Source organism: Suricata suricatta, chromosome 10 (assembly GCF_006229205.1).
Source record: "Suricata suricatta isolate VVHF042 chromosome 10, meerkat_22Aug2017_6uvM2_HiC, whole genome shotgun sequence".
Taxonomy (NCBI): domain Eukaryota; kingdom Metazoa; phylum Chordata; class Mammalia; order Carnivora; family Herpestidae; genus Suricata; species Suricata suricatta.
The window spans coordinates 72,113,563-72,134,077 of record NC_043709.1 but is presented as its reverse complement, the minus strand read 5'-3'; the positions used below and the strand labels follow the sequence as shown (position 1 = coordinate 72,134,077).

At 37.2% G+C, this 20,515-nt stretch overlaps 1 protein-coding gene across 1 annotated transcript in view; it reads left to right on the top strand.

Annotated features, from left to right (window-relative positions):
- Positions 1-6: 6 nt before the first annotated feature.
- Positions 7-20,515, top strand: part of LRRK2 (leucine rich repeat kinase 2) — a 131,587-nt gene continuing 111,078 nt past the window's right edge. Inside the window, 10 exon segments of the mRNA XM_029955821.1 lie at positions 7-261; positions 519-604; positions 5,488-5,597; positions 7,699-7,787; positions 10,717-10,851; positions 13,411-13,545; positions 16,499-16,630; positions 18,390-18,509; positions 19,469-19,608; positions 19,701-19,780. Of these exon segments, the coding sequence (XP_029811681.1) occupies positions 108-261; positions 519-604; positions 5,488-5,597; positions 7,699-7,787; positions 10,717-10,851; positions 13,411-13,545; positions 16,499-16,630; positions 18,390-18,509; positions 19,469-19,608; positions 19,701-19,780 (1,181 nt within the window). The 5' untranslated portion in view covers positions 7-107.

The following is a 20,515-nucleotide window of genomic DNA, read 5'->3' as shown; positions in this document are numbered from 1 at the left end:
GGCGGTGACCTGCGCTGGTCCCGGCGGGAAGCGGCGGCGCCCCTGCCCCGTCCCCGGGCTGCGGCCTCCGTGCGGCAGGGGACGTTCTGTTTGGAGCAGGGGGCACCATGGCCAGTGGTAGCTGTCAGGGGTGCGAGGAGGAGGACGAGGAAACTCTGAAGAAGTTGATAGTCAGGCTGAACAATGTCCAGGAGGGAAAGCAGATAGAGACCCTGGTCCAGATTCTGGAGGATATGCTGGTGTTCACGTACGCGGACCACGGTAATCATTTGCAAGAAAACTGTTTCCTTCCCCTCCTCCGCCTCTCCCCCCACCGCCTCTTTGCAAACTTTCTCCCTCACTTTGGAGCTGCACAGACCTGGACCCTTGAGAAGCCACAAACCTCTACTCCTTAGGGCAGAAAGGAGCGGAGAATACTAGGAAGGTCTTGCGCTCACTTTTGTTTCCTCCCCCTGTTTCAGACCCCAAAGGGGGTGCGTGAATCGTGACTTTGCTTCCCCCCCCCCATTCTTTTCCAGCCTCCAAGTTATTTCAAGGCAAAAATGTCCACGTGCCCGTGTTGATCGTCTTGGACTTGTATATGAGAGTCGCTAGTGTGCAGCAGGTAAAGGAATTGTTTTCATGTTGCCCATCCCCCTTTCTCTTTGGAAGTAGATGTTTTTCTGTCAATAAATTGTACCCAGAAGTTCTGGGTTATTTCTGACATTTGGCTTCACAAACCACTGACTGCGATTTTAAGAAGGAAGGGTTGTCAAAGCATTATCAAGTGTTAATGGTGCGAAAGGGCCGCCTAAGTGCTCCCTAATGGTTTTGTTGAAATAAATTTATACCACAAACCTACAGAATCTGGTTGATGGTGGGCAGGAAGTAATTATGGGTTGAGATTTAGTTCTGTTATTGGCTGGATGAGTTCATCAGCATTTAATAACATTATTCTAAGAATCATTCTCAATGTACAGCATGGCTTAGAGATGACACAATTGTGAATAGTTAGAGAAAGGAGAATAATTAACAGGAAATTTAATAATAAAAAGACATAACTGGCAAATTCTCATAAGTTTAAGGTTTAAAAAAATTTTTTTTTTAATTTGAAGACAGATTTCTAGCTTTTAGTTGTAGTGGACCTTGTATTATCTGAAGAAAGTGATGTGTTACCATTCTCTTATAAGTTAAATGAATAAACAAGTGAACTTAGAATTTGTACCATACGAAATACAGAAATTTGCTTAATACCTTAAATATATTAAAAAGGGGGCTCCTGAAGTCATAATTAAGGATGATTTACAGTCAAAACAAATTATTGCCTAATGTATTAACTTCCTTTGCAGAATTTGAGATTTAGAGAACTGAAATCAGTTTTGTCATTTGCATGCTGTTGGGTGCTGGAGGGAGAGAGAATTGAACTTTGAATTCTGTGAAGGTGTAGTCAGAAAGCCAGTGTTTCTTAATGCAGGAGAGGTTAAATAGAAGTAAGAATTACCTGGAGATCTCCAAATCTGTATCCATCTACCTTCATCTTTATGTTCATCTCTCTGTCTAGCTATATCTGGTTTGGGTGAACCGTGCACCCAGCTTCTTTTATTTTTATTTATTTTAAAAAATATTTTTAAATGTTTATTATTTGGAGAGAGAATGAGAGAGAGAGAGCGAGAGCATGAGGGGTAGAAAGAAAGGGAAACACAGAATCTGAAGCAGGTGTACGCTCTGAGCTGTCAGCACAGAGCCTGATGTGGGGTCTGAACCCACAGATTACAGGATCACGACCTCAGCTGAAGTTGACTGCTTAACTGACTGAGCCACCCAGATGCCCCATTCATTGAGGTTATTTCTATCTGGGATAAATGGCTTTTAAAATTTTTCTTCAACTGAAATATTTCCCATCTGACTATTGATTTTCAGGTTATCATACAAAATCATGAAAAGATGGAGGCATGATAAAGACACTGTTCCTTTTAGCACCCAGTGTTTGAATTTTGCCCATGAAATATGAGTCACATTGCTCTCCACCCACATCATCCCTTCTTAATTGCCTTTGCTTCGGTGTTCAAAAGTGCCTTGTCTGCCAGCCTCTCTTCCTTGGATTCTGTCCTTGGTAGAGAGAGTCCCCGTGTTGGGTGCCACTCAGAGTCCTCAGGGCCCTGGGAGGGCCTGGTCTGCAGGCTGCAGAGGAGACGGTGCTAAACTTGAGAATCCAGGGAAGGCTGGAACACACGCCCCGCTTCATTCGTTGTTTTAGAAGCTGCCCAAGCCTGGACATGCTTGTCTGGAGTGGTTATGAATGGGACTTAATATCCTTGTCCAGTGGGTACCAGAGACAAAGGATGCAAGGAAATAAGGAGTTGTCTTTTGATTTGGTAATTTAATGGAATGGAATTATTAGTGTTAGCACCATACGTATATTAGTCTGCAAAATGCTCTGTGTATATTACATCATTTGATTCTCACTGGAATCTCAGTGCCCTTTCAGAAATTCACTGGCCATTTTTGCCTCAGAGTTAAGTAGCTCATTTAGGATCACAGAGCTAATGACAGAGCCGGGACTCAAGTCTTCACATACCTTCAAATTCGCTTTCCACCTTGTAGTTCACCTTGTACTTTTTGTACAAGTAAGAAACACACTGGTTTGCTACAAATACTGTGGCCAAGCCAGACACAATTACATTATCAATTTTAATTATCATTGGTCTTATCAAAGGGATGTAGAAACCGGTCTTCTTACTGATATTAAAAAAATTTTTTTAATGTGTATTTATTTTTGAGAGAAAGAGTGAGAGAGAAAAGAGCAAGCAGGGCAGAGAGAGAGGGAGACACAGAATCTGAAGGAGGCTCCAGGCTCTGAACTGTCAGTGCAGTAAAATATCTCTACTGATATTTTAGTACTCTACTTAAAACAAAGTGGCTTTTATTTTGTTTCAAATTTTTTTTATATTTGAGGCATAATTAATACAGATATCCTTTAATGCTTTTTATGGTGAATTAATTGGAGGTGCTGAATTGAAACTTAATGAATGATGAATTTAAAAAAGGTAAGTAAGGTAAATTCACAAGTAAATATTAAAGTTTGTTTCCTTGGGCGCCTGGGTGGCTCAGTCAATTAAATGTCCGACTTCGATCTCGTGGCTAATGAGTTCAACCTCCATGTCTGGCTCCTTGCTGACAGCTCAGAGTCTGGAGCCTGCTTCAGATTCTGTGTCTCCCTCTCTCTCTGCCCCTACTCCACTTGCACTCTGTCTCTCTCTCAAAAATAAACAAACATTAAAAAATTTAAAAAATACAATTTGTTTCCAGAGTTCATTTAACATGATATTCCAGATTCCAAATTTGCATTTTCAGGGTCTTTTTATATTTCATGAATGCTCCTTAATAAATGACAGTCTTCAGAGAATTAGTAGTTAGGCTAGCTGTCTTGTATTTTCCTTTTTCTTATCATTTCTCTGTGCTCCTAAATTTTTACATTACTTGTCTTTATGCACACAGTTTCAACATTTGAAGTAAGGGAGCAAAATAAATGAAAGTGACTAAAATCGTCTTTAAGCTTTAGACTCTTTCCCATTGTGCATTAATCAAATGCTGGAATTTACAGAATAATTACGATACAATAACTGCACAGGATAGGAACCTTCTCTCTGAATTATAAGCTTCTAATTGAGTAGATTAGTGGGTCACTTGTTACCTCTGCTCTGCTGCCAGCGGTTCTGTTTAATCCTAGAGGTTCAGTTGCCTCAATCCTTTTGCAAAGCAATTACTGATGCTGCTTATTCACCAGCCAAAACAAAACAGGTTTTCTCCTTGAGCCAGTCATGCAGGTACAGAAATGAGTAGCACGTTCCCCGTCATTTGTGATTTGTTTTCCACCGGAAGCTGTTCCGAATGTTTTTTTCTTAAATACTTGGGGAAAAGTCTCAGTGTATTTTACGCAAGCACAAAAATAGCCGGTTTCTATGACAGCTGGATTGTCAATGTCTCTTCAGCTTACGTGGAGGAGGATGTCCTACTTAAACATAGGTAAAAATAGCTGTCAGAAACTACCGCCTTTTCAAGCCGTTTGACATTATGTAAAAGGATGTAATGACAGTAAAGCAATTCATGCTTAATTCAGAAAAGATTCAGAAATAATGTAAGATCTTGTGGAATCATTTTTATCTTATGAACTATCCCTGTTTATTCCTGTAAACAACAAACTTGGGCCATTGTTCCTCACTGGATGCGCAGAAATTCTCACACTGTTACTCCGCTCTGCATCACTTGGGTCCATTTATGCATCCAGTTTTGTCTAGCAAAGCCGTCTCTGCAGCAGCATCTTTACCATTCAGCACCTTACTCTCCCCACAGTCTAGCAGTTTCCGAGATTTCCATTTCCCTTTTTGAATGACCACGTTTCTAATTCTTTTGAAATCTGGCTCAAGTACTACCTTTCCTATATTTTATCCTTCTCTGCGTAATTCTCACCAACAGTGAATCCCACTGTCAGGATTCATAAAATATTGGTGTTTATCACACATCATACTTCGACGCTTTTTCATAAATCTCTAGAGGCTACCTATTTTATGCATTTTCTATTTTCTTTGGGTTTTCTTTCTTTGTGACTATTATCCAATCTAGTTCTGTAGTATAGTATAGAAAGAAAGGAAGATTCCTTAAATTTAGAGAGGAATATACAACAGAGTGAGTTAAATTTAATCTCTAGTTTGAAATTCAAATACCATATTTTAAAAAAGTTGTATTTTAAAAAATTGTGTTTTTTCAGAAGTAAAGAGCAGCTTATTCAAATTGATACCATGTGAACATACTGAAAGAAGATATATTTAAAATGCATCAGTAAGATTGTATTTCATTTGGAAATGTGAAAAAGTCTTGGGGCATTTTCGATGTTGACATCTCATCAATCCGTACTTAGATGTTCTATAGAAATCTAGAGGGATCCATTGAGAAATTCTACCTCCTGTCTTTTTTATAGTACTTTTCTCTTTTTCCTGTGACAGATATTAGATTGCTATCAGACAGTTCTATTTCTCTGCTAATTATTCTAGCTAGCCTACCTGCGGGTCAGTCTTTCCTAATTTATTTTACTATCAAAATCTCCCACTTCCCCAAATCATCCATTTCTAACCACTTCATTTTTTCCCTACCACTGTCATGTAGATGTGACGTAAAAATCTTACACTTCATAATCTTAGTATGTCCTCTGAAACTACTTTTTGTGTTTCATTTTATTTTTTACTTTATTTCTTTTTATTTAGATAATAGACAATCTATTTTCTTGACCAGTCAGAAACACTTTACTATTTTTTGTATGCACTTTTGATATGATATTTGGAGAGAAATGTATTTTAAATATATGGCTTGCTTTCCTCAGTAAGCATTTTAGGATATCATTTTGTTTTAAAATAATTATTTAAAAATAATGTAGTCATCTTTTCCACTAAGGATGAATATGTTCCATTAGCATGTTTAAAAATTGTGAATATTTGGTTTTCTTGCTTTTAGGTGGGTTGGTCACTTCTATGCAAATTAATAGAAATCTGCCCAAATACAATGCAGAGCTTAATGGGACCTCAGGATATTGGACATGATTGGGACATACTGGGGGTTCACCAGTAAGTATGACAGATGTGTAAAAACAACCTTCATTATTTACCTGGACATATGCCAACCCTACCCTTTATATATCCTATATTTGTAATCCAAGCCAATCTCATAAAATCCTTTAAAATACAGATTTTTTTCCTGAATCAATGACTTACATTTATAGGGAGCTTTCAACTCAGGAGTATATTCTATAATTGAATTAGAAAGCTGGCATTTGAGGTAGAATTGAGGTGCTATTATTATTTTAGTAATTTAATGATACAGTTATGCAGTTGATTCAGTTGCAGATTTTTGATGACTACTTGTGAATTCAAACTAAGAAGTGTTTTAATTTTTAATTGTAGAACTGATACAAACCACTAGTTCTTAAAAAATTATGGGTACTGAAAAGTTCCGTAAATAGTAATTCCAAAGTTTATGCTTTACTGTCTTTAAAGAGTACATTTCTCTATATTCATACATCTATATTTATGAGCTTAAACCACAGCTTTCGAAATGAAGAAAAAAGAGGAAATTACCTTTCAGCACATCTGCAGCCAAATCATGATAGCTGTTTTACCAGCTCTGTTAGTTATGGCAATTTGCAACATAATGACTTCATAGATGAGACCACTTCTTTAGCCATAATTAGTTAAGAAAAAATTTTCTGAAGAAAAATCTTTTTTAGGTAACTTTTTTCCTTGACATTTAAAAATTATCTTCTGTCATTCATTAACTTTGGATGTTCCATATACCTAACGTGACTTTTCTTTACCACAGAGAAGCAATAGCGATTGCTTTCGATGACATATAGCTTGTGAAAAACATTTTTTATGCAAAACAAATGTAACATCTTTTTGTTGTTTGTATCAGCCATTACTGCAAATTTAAACAAATCAGAGCTGTTTGTTAATAGGTGAGCATATCTGTGCTTAATTGTTTTTCTCTCTTTGATGTTTCATGTGTTGCTGATCTCCAGTTTCCAGTATCTAAAGAGCTTTTTGAAAAGTACATATTCACAGTTACTGTATGTTCTCATATCCAAACTACTTTCTGAAATTCTATGAGTCAGTTCTAAAGTACACGACATTTAATGTGGAATCATATGAAGTATAACTGTAAACAGTAACTGAAATATTACATGCCCCTTGGTTTGGTTGAGAATTTCCCAGATCCCCAAAGATTAGCAATCTATAACTTTAGGGAGTTTCAGAAAACCTATCTAGTCATATTCTAGTACAAACCAACTGTTCAAATTAAATTATGTAAACATTTCTGTAGGGTCTCATTCACTCGTTCATTCATTCAGTCGGTCATTCACTCATTTGTTCAACTATTCAGTTACCCTCCACTCATCATTTATTACACTCCTATTTTAGGCCTGAAGTAGTGGGAACAAGGTAGACAGACTGCTTTCTGTAGTGGAGCATGGTAGATCATTCCCGGCAAACTTTATTGTAAAACATAATGTCCCCATATTCAAGGACTTTTTTCCACCGGAGCATGTGAATGTCACCAGGCCCTGTCTTCTAATGATGGAAAACTAAATATTGCTAATAGACTAAAAATGGTATATTTTAGAATTGATTAGCTCAGGGAGAAATTTAACGGATTTGAACTAATTGAATATCATTGATAATACTAAGTTCACTATGATAAAATATTGTTAATTCCTCTTTCAAAATTAGTAAAAAAAAAACAGTGATTTAAATATTCAGATGGATTCTTAATTACTGAACAAACTACATCTTTATTACATCTCTTTATATTTTAATGTATCAACATGCATAACATGTAATTCACAAATTTATATCACACATAAAAATGGGCTTCACCTCAATGCATATAATTCTTCATGATATTTTGGATATGGAGTTGGGTAAAAGTAATTAACAATTGAATTTGAATATTATAGGAAAAAGGTATAACTTTTTAATTGAAACTCATAATATTTCCCTCTTAATTATTATAAGTCTGGCTTGGTTTTAATGGAAGGAAAACCACAAAAGCTTCAATGTAGGAAATGAAATACAGTGAAATGAGTGAAAATATAGGTGAGTGAAACACAAAGATGACAAAACAAACAGCTAGGTTTGATAATTCACTCTTCATTTCTGTTTTTAATTGCAGACTGATTCTTAAAATGCTAACAGTTCATAATGCCAGTGTAAACCTGTTGACAGTGGGACTGAAGGCCTTAGATCTGCTCCTAACTTCAGGTAATGTATACACATGCATACTTTTAATGTTGGCTCAAAGCATTTTAAATGATTTACCAAATGTCTTTTTAAAGTTTAAGAATATAATACAACCTAACTATCAGAGATCTCCAAGATTTTTTCTGTTTCTGTTTTCTCGCCTTATCTCTTTTCTCTATTACTTTATCTCTCAAAAATCCCACACAATATCTTTGGCCTTAAGCATCACCTTATATATTTGTCCCAAACCTAATTTCTGTCCCCAGCTTTGCTCCCCAAATCTGGCCCCATTAGCTTGTTGGCTGTACATGTCCTTGTCCTTATTATCTTTCTCCATTATATCTTTAATATGTTTTCTGTAAATCCTAGGGTGTGACATAATAGTAATATTTTAAAAATACGTCACATTGCCTCTTGAATGTGTGCTAGATGCCAGGCTTCACATGTAAAATACTTCACATGCTTTTTAAAATGTAATCCTAAGAATGTCTCTTAAGATAGGTATTTGATCTCAGTTTTCTAGTGACGGACATTGAAGCACAAAGAGATGGCCTCAGCCAATAACTAGTGGAAACAGGGTCTGAGTCCACATATCAGGTTCTTTCTTTGAGGACACTTCTGCTTGTGGGATTATGTATCTGAACACAAAGAATCTTGGTTCAGTGCAGTAGTCGTGATCATTGCTGTGATGGACACCTGCTATTATATAAGGTTCTGAGAAGAGAGGTTGCTCCGAGGGGAGCTAATCATGATGATAGGGAGGGGTTTTCCCCCTCCAAGTGGTGTAGGGGCTTTAGGTGGAGAGAATAGCATGTATTCAGTTGCAAATGCTAAGCATGATAAGGGTTGAACCTGTGGGGTGGAAAGATTTTAAATGACATCACTGGCCCGGTTAAGTAATGAGGACGGATAGGAGAAAGAGGAAGAAGGAGGGTGACCGTCAGAGCCTGGAAGGAGAGGGGTAGGGAAGGCCAGAAGGTCCTCAACACAGCCTGTTATTAAAATATGTAATGGAATGTGCCAACTAGTCTTAACCGTGATTTATTTTAAACCCATCCCTGGGAGCCTTTTTTTTCTTTTTTGTTTGTTTTCCCTTCACAATGGACAGGAAACTGAGAGTTTATGAATTTGAAAAATCTCCCAGCAGTGGAATATGTTGATGTCAGCAATTTGCAGACAATTAGAAAATTTGACATGGGTCTTGAAAAGACTGGTTACTTTAGTATTTTCCATATAACGTTAAGAATTTTGCACTGTTAGGGCAGTTTTTGATGTGTTTGAAAGTTCATTTCAGATACTTAGTAGAGGTTGACTTATGGATTGTTTTCATTGTTTGGCTTATTAGTTAACTGATTTAATAGCTTTTGGGCACTTACTGTTGTGCTGGCCTCCAGAGAATTCTAAAGCAGATAAGGAAAGCTTCTTATAATGTAGATGTTCACAGTCCAGCACCACAGTCCAATATAACTTTTTACAATGAAGGAAATGCTGCCCCTGTCAATATTATGGCAAGTAGCCATACGTGGCTATTGAACACCCGAAATATAGGAAACCAAATTTTAATTTAATATATTTTTAATTAATTTAAACAAGTTTAAAAAGCCACATGTGCTAGGTGGCTACTGAATTGGACAGGACAGGCAAAGACATAAAAAGTAGTATAAGAAATCATTTCAATTTAGTAAGAACAATATTGTAATAGGGATATGACAAAAAAACAAAACAAAACAAAAAACCACTACAGGAACATTAGAGAAGAGAGTAGCCATACCCATTCGAAGGACTTGGGAGCATGGACATAAACTGCCTAAGTAATCCACTCTGCCTCTTATTAGTTGTTGGACCTTGAACAGAGTCACTTTAGGTCACTTAACCTTTCTGTGCTTTAGTCTTCTTATCTCTATAATGGGGGTCACACCTACCTTATGGGGTCATGGTGGGTTTAAATGTGTTGTTAGAGTGACTTGCTTCAACCGTGTATGACACGTGATGTGCTAGAGATGTGTTTACTACCACTACCATCCTACTCTAGTACTTGTTTTTATTGACAGAATAGGTGCTATTTGTGGTTATTTCTTGAATTACGGCAGGAATATGTATGGTGTGGGAAGGGGCAAGGTCATTCCATGCAGCTGGTGCAAGTGCAAAGGGACACCCAAGAAAATGTTTAGTGCTGAGCAGAAGAATTTAGCATGTTTGGAGTTGAGGCAGTGCATGGAGTGAGTGGGGCTGAGGAGGTTCATGAAGTGAGTTTGTAAAGTGTCTTATTTGTCAGGCTGAACAGTATGAAAAGACCTTAGAGGATTTTAGCATGGGATTTACAGGATCACATTTGTGTTTTAGAAATATAATGCAAGACAGTTAGGGAGGGATTTGAGCCAAGCAAAACATTAAACAATTTTGTTTGCATTCCAGGTGAGAGATGATTGGGTTCTGAATACAATAGGAATGGGGGACCTACTTCAAAGGGAATTCTTACGATAGAAGATAGACTTAAAGAACTTGGTAATGAGTTGATTCTTTGGTTGGGTAGACTGTAAGAAGAGAGAGGGAGGATGGAAGAAGGAAGATGACTTGGTAGTTTCTCTCTTGGGTAACTTGGATATGGTACCACTGAAGAAGATAGGGAGCGGGCACAGGCTAGATGTGGGGTGCCCATGGAATAGCCAGATGGTGTTGTCAGAAAAGCAGATAGAAATGCTCAGGAGTTTAGGGCACGAGTTCTTGGCTACAGGTATTCATTAGGAATCAAAGAATTATAGTGAAGTGTACTGGGAATTTATTTCACTTAGAAAGATCCTAGAGCTTAATAGGTCTAACATCTGGGGCAATTAAGTGATTTATCAAAAAGAAGAGTCCACAGACCATCTAGAGTCCTCGTGTAAAAACCAACACATTAGATGTTAAAGCAGCTATTTATCTGGGGCATATTTTTTGTTTTTCAAAACAGGTAAAATCACTTTGCTGATATTGGATGAAGAAAGTGATATTTTCTTGTTAATTTTTGATGCGATGCGCACATTTTCAGACAACGAGGAAGTCCAGAAACTTGGATGCAAAGCTCTACGTGTGCTGTTTGAAAGAGGTATTTAAAAATGTCTGTTTTTATATTTATAGAAGAAGCAAGAGTTTATTATGGGAAAAGTAGAATGTAATTATGATAATAGCGTATGTAAAATTTTATTCTTTATTAAGAAGTGGAAGCTGTCAGTCTAGGATACATAGTGGTGTTAATTAAGAAATATTGGTCAGTTTAGGATACATAACGGGGTTAACTAAGGAATATTGCTTGTTTTGTGGAATGAATTTCATTCACGGATTATCAGTTATGCCACTGTAGTAGACTGTCTTCCATTGCTTAACAAGGCATAAGATTCTCTTTGCAAACCGGATGTGTAGGCATTAAGAAAGAAAAAATAAAACTGTGAAGCCAAAGCATGGATTAAATTTGGATTTATGGTGTTGAGTCACCACCAGGGATTTCAGAAATTGCGAAAGGCTTAGTATAAAGAACCAAGAGGTTTACAAAGTACCCCTTAGGAAAAAGACAAATATGTATTTTATTGCATGGCACTAAGATTGATAACAGAGATTATCATGTAATTTTAGAGTTGGTTGGGACCTTTAGTCCTTCCATTGGCTTGGTGAGGAAATGGATCAGAGAGGTGACATGAGCAGTCAGCCCGTGGGCACACAGCTAGTCATTACCACTGCAGTTCAATTTACCGAGCACGTTCTGTATCATTAGGACAGTGCTGGAGGTTTAGGATAAGAATAACTTATGTGGGTTCTGAGTCTCTTCAGTTTGCCATTCCAGTTTCTGGCAGCTCCAGGAATGGAGTTATTTAATTCCCTGCCTCATCCTAGAAGGACTTTAACAGCTTATAGTTATTTATAATACAGTAGAGAAAAATGGATGAGGAAGTGTATGAAGGGAAAATAATATAAAGCCTGGTTAAATTTACTCGTTACCTCAGGCCCTGTATACTTGTAGAAATCTGGCTCTCTGTTTCCTATGAGGCAAAGAGTTAAACATCATCTGTTACAAAGTTACTTGAGATAAAAAATAAACCCATTTATCAGGAGAAGTGATCAGTGTTATGGGAGACCTGGGGAAATACTCCCTTGGGTTTCCCTGGATGAGATGATAAAGGACCTACATTTTATAAGGAGTACAAAGTGTATTTCAGTGAAAAAGATTCTGTTAAGAGTTAGAACAGCATGGGCCCGGAACCCAGCTCTCTGAAGATCAGGCTTGGTGGAGAAGACAGTTTACTGTGAGTGGGGAATCAAGGAACGTCTTTTGGGATATCTTCTAGAAGTGTTTTATCTTGGAACTAAGCTTTTGAAGAGAACCGGGCAGAATGAGTCTCGCAAGTCCTGTCATCTTCTGTGTTGCAGTTTAAGGGCATGTTCTCATTGGTGGAAGAAGGGCTAACATCACTATCTCACCAGCACTGTGGGACCCATCCAGGACATATGAGAAGGACCAGGGAATGTTAAAAGGAAACTCTTATTCAATAGAAATATGATCAGTGCCAACAATGTTACGATTGTAAATATTAGAGTAGAAAAACTTCTGAATTTCCCATGACTATCAAGTTCTCCAGGATGTATTGGCATTTGTGAAGTGAATTTTCAAAATCTGAGAGTATACTGTGGAAACTGCACCATAAAATGAAAAAGTTCCATGATACTCCTCATTTATTAGAACCTAACCAATATCACATCACTTTACATGGACCATTGGTATCAACTTGAAAAATAAAAAAGTAAGGTTGATCATGACGAGTGCTGAGTTTTCCAACATTTTTGTCAGTACCATTCTCAGACTAGATAAACCAGACTTTTGTACATGTTTTTGATCTATCCGTCCAATAAAATGACTCCAAATGGAACTCATTGGCTTGATCAAAAGATTTTCATTATGAAAATTAATGATAATAATTTCTGATGAAATCAAGACCATTTAGATAGAGTATTTTGAAGTCTAATTACTTGTCATTTGCTAAAGTTCACACCTCTTGAACCGATGCATTTAGCTGAGCTGCCTTTCAACAGCGTGCCACTAACTGCTCCTTTTTAAGTATCGCGATATGTTTGCTTCCAGTTGGCCATTTTTAAAAATTTCTTTTTTTATTTTAAGCTTATTTATTTATTTTAGGAGGGAGAGAGTAGGGGAAGGGCAGAGAGGGAGAAAGAATCCCAAGCAGGCTCTGTGTTGTCAGCACTGAGCCACATGTGGGACTCAAACTCCCAAAATCTGAGCTGAAACCAAGAGTTGGACGCTTAACCAACTGAGCCACCCAGGTGCCCCTCCAGTAGGCCATCTTTATTAGTAATTGGTCAGTTTTCTCTACAATCTCCCAAATGCAATTATGAATAATTTTGTTTTTCAGAGAATTATTTGGTTACTAACACTTTTTATAAGATGGAATAACTAATATAGATCAAAAAGAAATTATTTTAATCTCAGTAGCTTTTTTTCCTCATTATGAAATTCTTAGGAGGGGTTTGCTGAAATACATATTTTAAAATACTGTCTGTTGTATTTACTGTGTCTCATAGGATTTACATGAATATTGTGTTTTTAAGTAAACTTTTATGTCATCATTAAGCATTTTAGCATCTTTCATTTTTCTAGTTTCAGAGGAGCAGCTGACTGAATTTGTTGAGAATAAAGATTATATGATCTTGCTAAATGCATTAAAAAATTTTAAAGATGAAGAGGAAATTGTGCTTCATGTAGTACACTGTTTACATTCCCTGGCAATTCCTTGTAAGTACCCCATGTGCATGATTTCTTTATTTCTATATGAAAAATTACAATTTACCTCCTTACTGAGTCCATTTTTTAATGTTTATTTATTTCTTGACAGAGAGGGAGAGCGAGCGAGTGAGCGAGCAAGCTAGGGAGGGGGAAAGAGAGAAGGAGAGAGAATCCCAAGCAGGCTCCACGCTGTCAGCACAGAGCCTGACATGGGGCTTGATCTCACGAACTGTGAGATCCCGACCTGAGCCGAAATCAGGAGTTGGACCTTTAACTGACTGAGCCATTCAGGCGCCCCCTTTCTGAGTCCATTTTAGAAATATTTTTATTATGTAGAAACTTGTAGATACAAATCCCATTTATTTATTCATTTAATTAATTTTTACTTATTGATACGGCCCTGCAGCTGGCTCTTGTGCTGGAAACAGTAGAGAAAATATAGACATGTTTCTTGCCTTCTCAGAGCCCATGGTGTACCGTCCAGATACGGACAACCATGGAGGTGACTGCAGTGTATTACTAGGCAAGTGTTAGCACAATGCCTGAGGTTATGAGAAAAACAAGAAGAGAGGCCAGATCTCTTAGTAGAGACTTTGTGGAGCTCTTTGAGGAGAGCTTTGTGTGGAGGGATGGCGGAGGTGAAATGAAAGGGGCAGGCAGAGTGTCCCAAGCAGTGAGTGTCCTAAGTGTCAGGATCCGGAGCAAGAGAGAACATGGTGCATTCAAGAGGACAGAAGTAGCTTAGCAAACTTGTGTACTAAGGAGTGCGTGTGTGTGTGTGTGCGTGTGTGTGTGCATGTGTGTGTGGATGTGCATGCCCAGCCCTGAGTGTCTGCTCGTGTGTCATTTAATGGAAGCAGGGGCGGGGCTTGAGACGAGTCAGTGGATGAGGCTGGAAACACAAGCAGACCTTGAAGGGCTTGAAAAGCCACAGGAAGGAGTTTGAACTTTATGGTGATTCTTGTTTAGCATTTTCTTGATGCTTTGAAATCTAGGCACTTTTCTCACAAACTAAGTTCAAATAAAGAAGTTAATTTGCTGTGTATGCCACTAGTGATTGTTAATGGGTCGAAATAATGCTTCAGAGCCGGTTCCTTTTGTTTAGTAAGTGCGCATGAGCATTTTGTTATTCATATCACCTGTGTGGGTGCATACAGGATGTCGTGCATTTATCTCGTGATGTTTTCATCTTCACACATGTGAAGTTGTGAAGATTAAATGGTTAAATATGTTCAAAAATACAGAATAGTACCTGGCATGTAATAGGTGTGAAAACGTTGAATAATTTGTATTGCATACATGGGCACTATAGTGTTAAACATTTGAAAGTAGATGGAACTGTGCTATAATTGAGGATGGACATACTTTAAAATATCTTGAATCATCCACTGTCGAGAAACTGAATATATTTCTCATTTTACTTTTCCTCAGCTGTATTTATATATTTATTTGTTTGTTTTGGGCTTTGAAAGCCATTGTTTTCCACCCACATCTGATGTAACTGCCATAAAAAATGTGTTGATTCATCATGCAAAGGTCAAAGCAACTAAAAATAAGAAAAATAAAATGTTTTAAACACTGATTCTTTTTTTTTACAATTTTTTAAATATTTAAATCCAAGTTAGTTAACATATAGTGTAGTAGTGGTTTCAGGAGACTTTAGTGATTCATCTCTTACATATGACACCCAGTGCTCATGGCAAGTACCCTTCTTACTGCCCATCACCCATTAAGCTCATCTACCTACAAACCTCCCCTCCAGCAACCCTGTTTGTTCTCTGTATTTAAGTGTCTCTTATGGTTTGCCTCCCTCTCTGTTTTTATCTGTTTTTCCTTCCCTTTCTTTATGTTCATCTGTTTTGTTTCTTAAATTCCACATTTGAGTGAATTCATATGATACTTGTCTTTGACTTTTTTCGCTTAGCATGATACACTCTTGCTCCATTCATGTTGTTGCAAATGGCAAGATTTCATTCTTTTCAAAGGCTGAATAATATTCTGTTGTATACATATAACACATCTTCTTTATCCATTCATCAGTCTAGAAACATTAATTCTAACTGAGAGATGTTTGCCTTTGAGTCTTAGAGCAAATCATGTCTGCTATTCTGAGTAAAGCAGAAAATTATTTTCAGAGGCCATTTCCTTTCATATAACATGTTTTTAGTGCTCTTTAAAATACAACTTACACATTAAACATACATTTTTTGAAACAATTGGTTATTTTGGTTATTCCAAAGAGACAGAAAAATGTTTTGTAAACACTTCTTTTTTGTTTAATAATTGTCAATATTTTTAAATATAGTTCACACCCTCACTCCTTCTGTTGACTATGTACCTTTCCTAATGGATCCTTTCCTTCATTTCTGGTTCACCTGTGTTTGTCTCTTAGTTATTTATACATCCCCTGGTTCCCCCACTCTTTTCTCCATCCCTCTCAGAGCCTTCGGGAAGCTTGATTTTGCTGCCTGGTACACTGGCTGTTCTGCCTTTCTGAACTAGACAGGAAATAAGTCATTGCTAACTTTAGTTGTTCTATTATGTGACATGATTTTGATTTTTTTCTATAAGGACCATGTAAGGAACAGTGTAAAAGCTGGTATCCATAGGAGTAGTGCCTCATTAGGAAAAGGCCCCAAATTCATTTATTGAGAACTTGTGGCCAAGACATTATATGTTTAGACTTACATAAAAACACTCTAAATTATTCCTTTAAGTTTTTAAGCCAAGAAACACCAGTAAAGGAATTTTCCCTTAATGCTAGAGAAGAGTCCTAAATCCTATTATATTAACAATGAACATAGTATTTTTTTTACAGCTATTTGACAGAACATGGTACTTAAATTTGGAAATCTAGCCATTATCATGCCATAGATTTACAAAATGTATAGTATGTTTTGGTATGTATTTTTCAAATGGGAAATTACTACCTTATGGATAATTATTATTTCTTTAAATTTAGGCAATAATGTTGAAGTCCTCATGAGTGGCAATGTCAGGTGTTACAATATTGTGGTAGAGGCCATGAAAGCATTCCCTGTCAATGAAAAAATTCAAGAAGTGAGTTGCTGCTTGCTCCATAGGCTTACATTAGGTGAGTTGTAATTCTTGTAATTTGTTGTCACTGTGTATGTGATATTGAGTGTGTGTGCCATACCTAAGGAGGTTGTGTGTTGATACATAGCATATTGACATACACTGGATGGAAATATTGTAAAGCAGCAAATGGTCCTCCCATGCTTAGGATTTGATTTTATTTTACTCTCTTTTGAGAGAGAGAGCGAGTGAAAGCACATGTGTGTGTGCTATATTTAAAGTACAAGTATGTAGACAGCTGATACATACAAAAGAATACACATAACATGCAGAAAATATGGAGCACGATGCAGAGGAACGCCCTGCCCAACGCGAGTATTAGTTCGTTACCAGTGCTTCTTCTCCCTGCTTTCCCTAGAGAAACACTATTTCCTTAACACTACCCAGTATTAAAAAGCCATCAACTTGACGTTCCAATAAGGATACTTTTCATTTTTTTCTCATGTATCTCTTAACAGGTTATTTGTTTCATTCAGTGACCAGAGAATTGGTTACCCCATTACTGTTTCAAAAGAAGCTTAACTTTCTCTTCATAATTAAAAATCCAAAGTCAATGACTAAATATTTAGCATTTTGTCAAATTATATACCCTCATTATGGGTTTAATGCATTTAAAGGCCTTATATAATTTACCATGAATTTTTGTGTAAGTTGCCTGAAAGTAAGATAAGGCCAGTCTCCCTGGTATTTGCCCGGAGTCTAGAGTTGATGGATGGTAGAGCAGTTGTGGGCAGTGCTGTGGCAGGGAAAACAAGGTGAAGGAACAATGCAGGGTTAGACAAGTTGGCAAAAGTAGAAGAGAATCTTTTGAAATGATTTTCCAAGTCTAGATATCACCAAGGGCGAGGAATATGTCCGCTTAGCGGGTGAATATGAAAGAGGCAAGAACATAAGAAGGTTGATAAAGAAGAACTATACCTAATTAAGCTGCCTGTTGATTTTGAAGCCATCGATTAATATTTAGTGTTGGCGTTAGGCTTTTCATTATATAGGATCTTTTCCAATTCTGGCTTTGTTGTCTTAGGATTATTCAATTACACTTACAGCTAACTAGGAGTTTCATGCTTATTTCTGGAAGGAAACTGGTGACTGTTAGAGAGTTATAAATAAGCTGAAATGGAAGGAGGCACATATTTTCGGAATATCATTTACAAATTCCTCCCTCATAATAATTTAGATTTTGGATTGTGTGTTGATTTTAGAAGAGTGAGTGTAAAAAGGTGTGAGATTTCTTTCTGGTTTGGGTTAGAGGTGGTGAAATATTCTCTTATTTTTTTTTTCTAAGATCATCACTGACAAAATCAAGTAATGATGTGTGCCAGTGGCTTTTTTGAGTAGTATTCCTTTAAGTAAAAGAAGAGTTCAGCAGAAGCATTTAATGATGAGGGAGGGATTTTTTCCCCCCTTCTTTAGAAAATTCAGCTGTTTTGTACAATGAATATTGTAGTGCCATGCATAACAGATACCATTGTTTTATGGGATAACATGAGAGGCAGTCCAAGAACAAAAAGTTAATGTAACCCAAACATGTCAGTATTTTTGCCTGGTCACTTCCATTGTCTAAGTAAGATAATTGAATGACCACATGAAATAAATTTTCAAAACATTATGCAATCATACTAAGCTATTTATATATATATTTTAATATCATTAAAATATTTACTACTCACATTTGTTAATTTTACATACTGTTATATAATTCAAAGTAATTTAGGTTTATGGATGAGAATTCAGCTAATATCTCACTTATCTTTCAGGTAATTTTTTTAATATTCTTGTATTAAACGAGGTACATGAATTTGTAGTAAAAGCTGTGCGGAGGTATCCAAAGAACGCCAAGTTGCAAATTGCAGCACTCAGCTGTTTGGCACTCCTCAGTAAGTAACTTTCTAAAAAGGAAATGGTTACAGGGCACTTGATCTTGAATGTGAACATGTAACAAGACAACATCATCCAGAAAGTCATATGTAGAGAAGGAAGCATTAAGTGCCTTTTCTGTCCTAATGTAATTTCTTTTCTTTAAAAAAATTTTTTTAAGTTTATTTATTTTGAGAGAGAAAGAGGAGGAGGAGGGACAGAGAGAGGGAGAGAATCTCAAGCAGGCTCCACGCTGCCAATGCAGAGTCAGATGTGGGGTTTGAGCTCACTCACCGTGAGATCATGATCTGAGCCAAAATTAAGAGTCAGATGCTTAAGCAACTGAGACACCCAGGAGTCCCTCTAATTTCTTGTCTTTGTTTTTTTTTTTTTAATTTTTCTTAATGTTTATTTTTGAGAGAGAGAGAAAGAGAGAGAGAGAGAGTGTGGGAGAGAGAGTGTGAGCAGGGGAGGGGCAGAGAGAGAGGGAGACACAGAATCGGAAGTAGGCTCCAGGCTCCGAGCTGTCAGCACGGAGCCCAATGTGGGGCTTGAACCCGTGAACTATGAGATCATGACCTGATCTGATGTTGGACACTCAACCGACTGAGCCACCCAGGCTAATAACTTAGTAATTTATTTTCTAAGAGAAGATACTTTCAAGGGAACTAACCGTTGTGATTAGTACACCCTTCTACTTCATACACGAGTAAATACATCCTTGGTTTAGCTTTGTTAGTGGGCAGCTGATCTCAATTCATCATCCTCTAGTCTATTAGTTTTGTTTGGTACCCTGTTCCTCATTTGATCACTTGACCAGGTGGAATAGCATTGTTATGAGGTGTGTAATATATTTTAAAAGCCTTTGTAATAAATCAAGGTACTACTAAAGAACACCTCACTTCATAATGTTTTAAAATAGGGACTTCAAGTTGGTAACTCAGACTGTAAATAAGTCATATGTTTATATCTTTTAAAGCTGAGACCATTTTCTTAAATCAAGATTTGGAGGAAAAGAATGAGAATCACGAGAATGATGAGGAGGAAGATGAGAAATTGTTTTGGTTGGAAGCCTGTTACAAAGCGTTAACGTGGCATAGAAAGAACAAGCACGTGCAGGTCGGACTCTGTCATAAATTTATAGTTGCCCAGAACTGTGCTTGTTCAATAATTTATATTTTGACAGGTTCCTTTTTTCTCCCTTGATCCAGGAAGCTGCATGCTGGGCCCTAAACAATCTTCTCATGTACCAGAACAGTCTCCACGAGAAGATCGGAGATGAAGATGGCCAGTCAGTAGTTTTGATTTTTATATGATAGAGAATTTCAGTTACATTTTTAATCAACCCATATAAAATGCCATAATTGTAACTTTTATTTTTAAAATATTTTTGATGTAGGCATGTATGTTTTAGGTGTTGCCATCTGTCATATTTTGATCCCTAGTGTGATTGAGATTTATTTGCCAGTGGTCTGGAATCATTTGGACTCATTCAGAAATTATGAGTCATCGAGAAAGAACCTTTCAGTCTTAGAGCTGATCACTTAAGAACACTGTATTAATTAATCTCAGGTGACAGTGATTACAGAGCCTTCTGTGACCTTTTCTGTGCGGTGACTAGCTGGCAGGTTGTCGATATCAGGAGTTCCGGGGGTCCGAAGCCTGCTGTAGTGATTCCCTGCTCGCTGTTGCAGTGTCGACAGGTCTTCTCTGGTGAGGCTTGTTTTAGCTGTCAGCTCTGGAGGGTGCAGCATTCCAGCCTCCGAAGACCAGCCTCCTTCTCAAAGATACAGACTGTAAACAGGAGTTAGGTGTATATCAGTTTCATGGCCATGAGGCTCTGTGCTTTATGGCAGTGCTCCTACTTTTAAGGAGTTTTGAATGACTTATCTTGGAAAATTAAATAGTGATAGTCTCCATCTCAAAACCTGAAAATCTGGATGTACAGTGATCCATTGCCAATTGGGAGAGAATTAATGTCACAAGCACTATTTAATTATACATCTTCATTTTGAAAGGAAACACT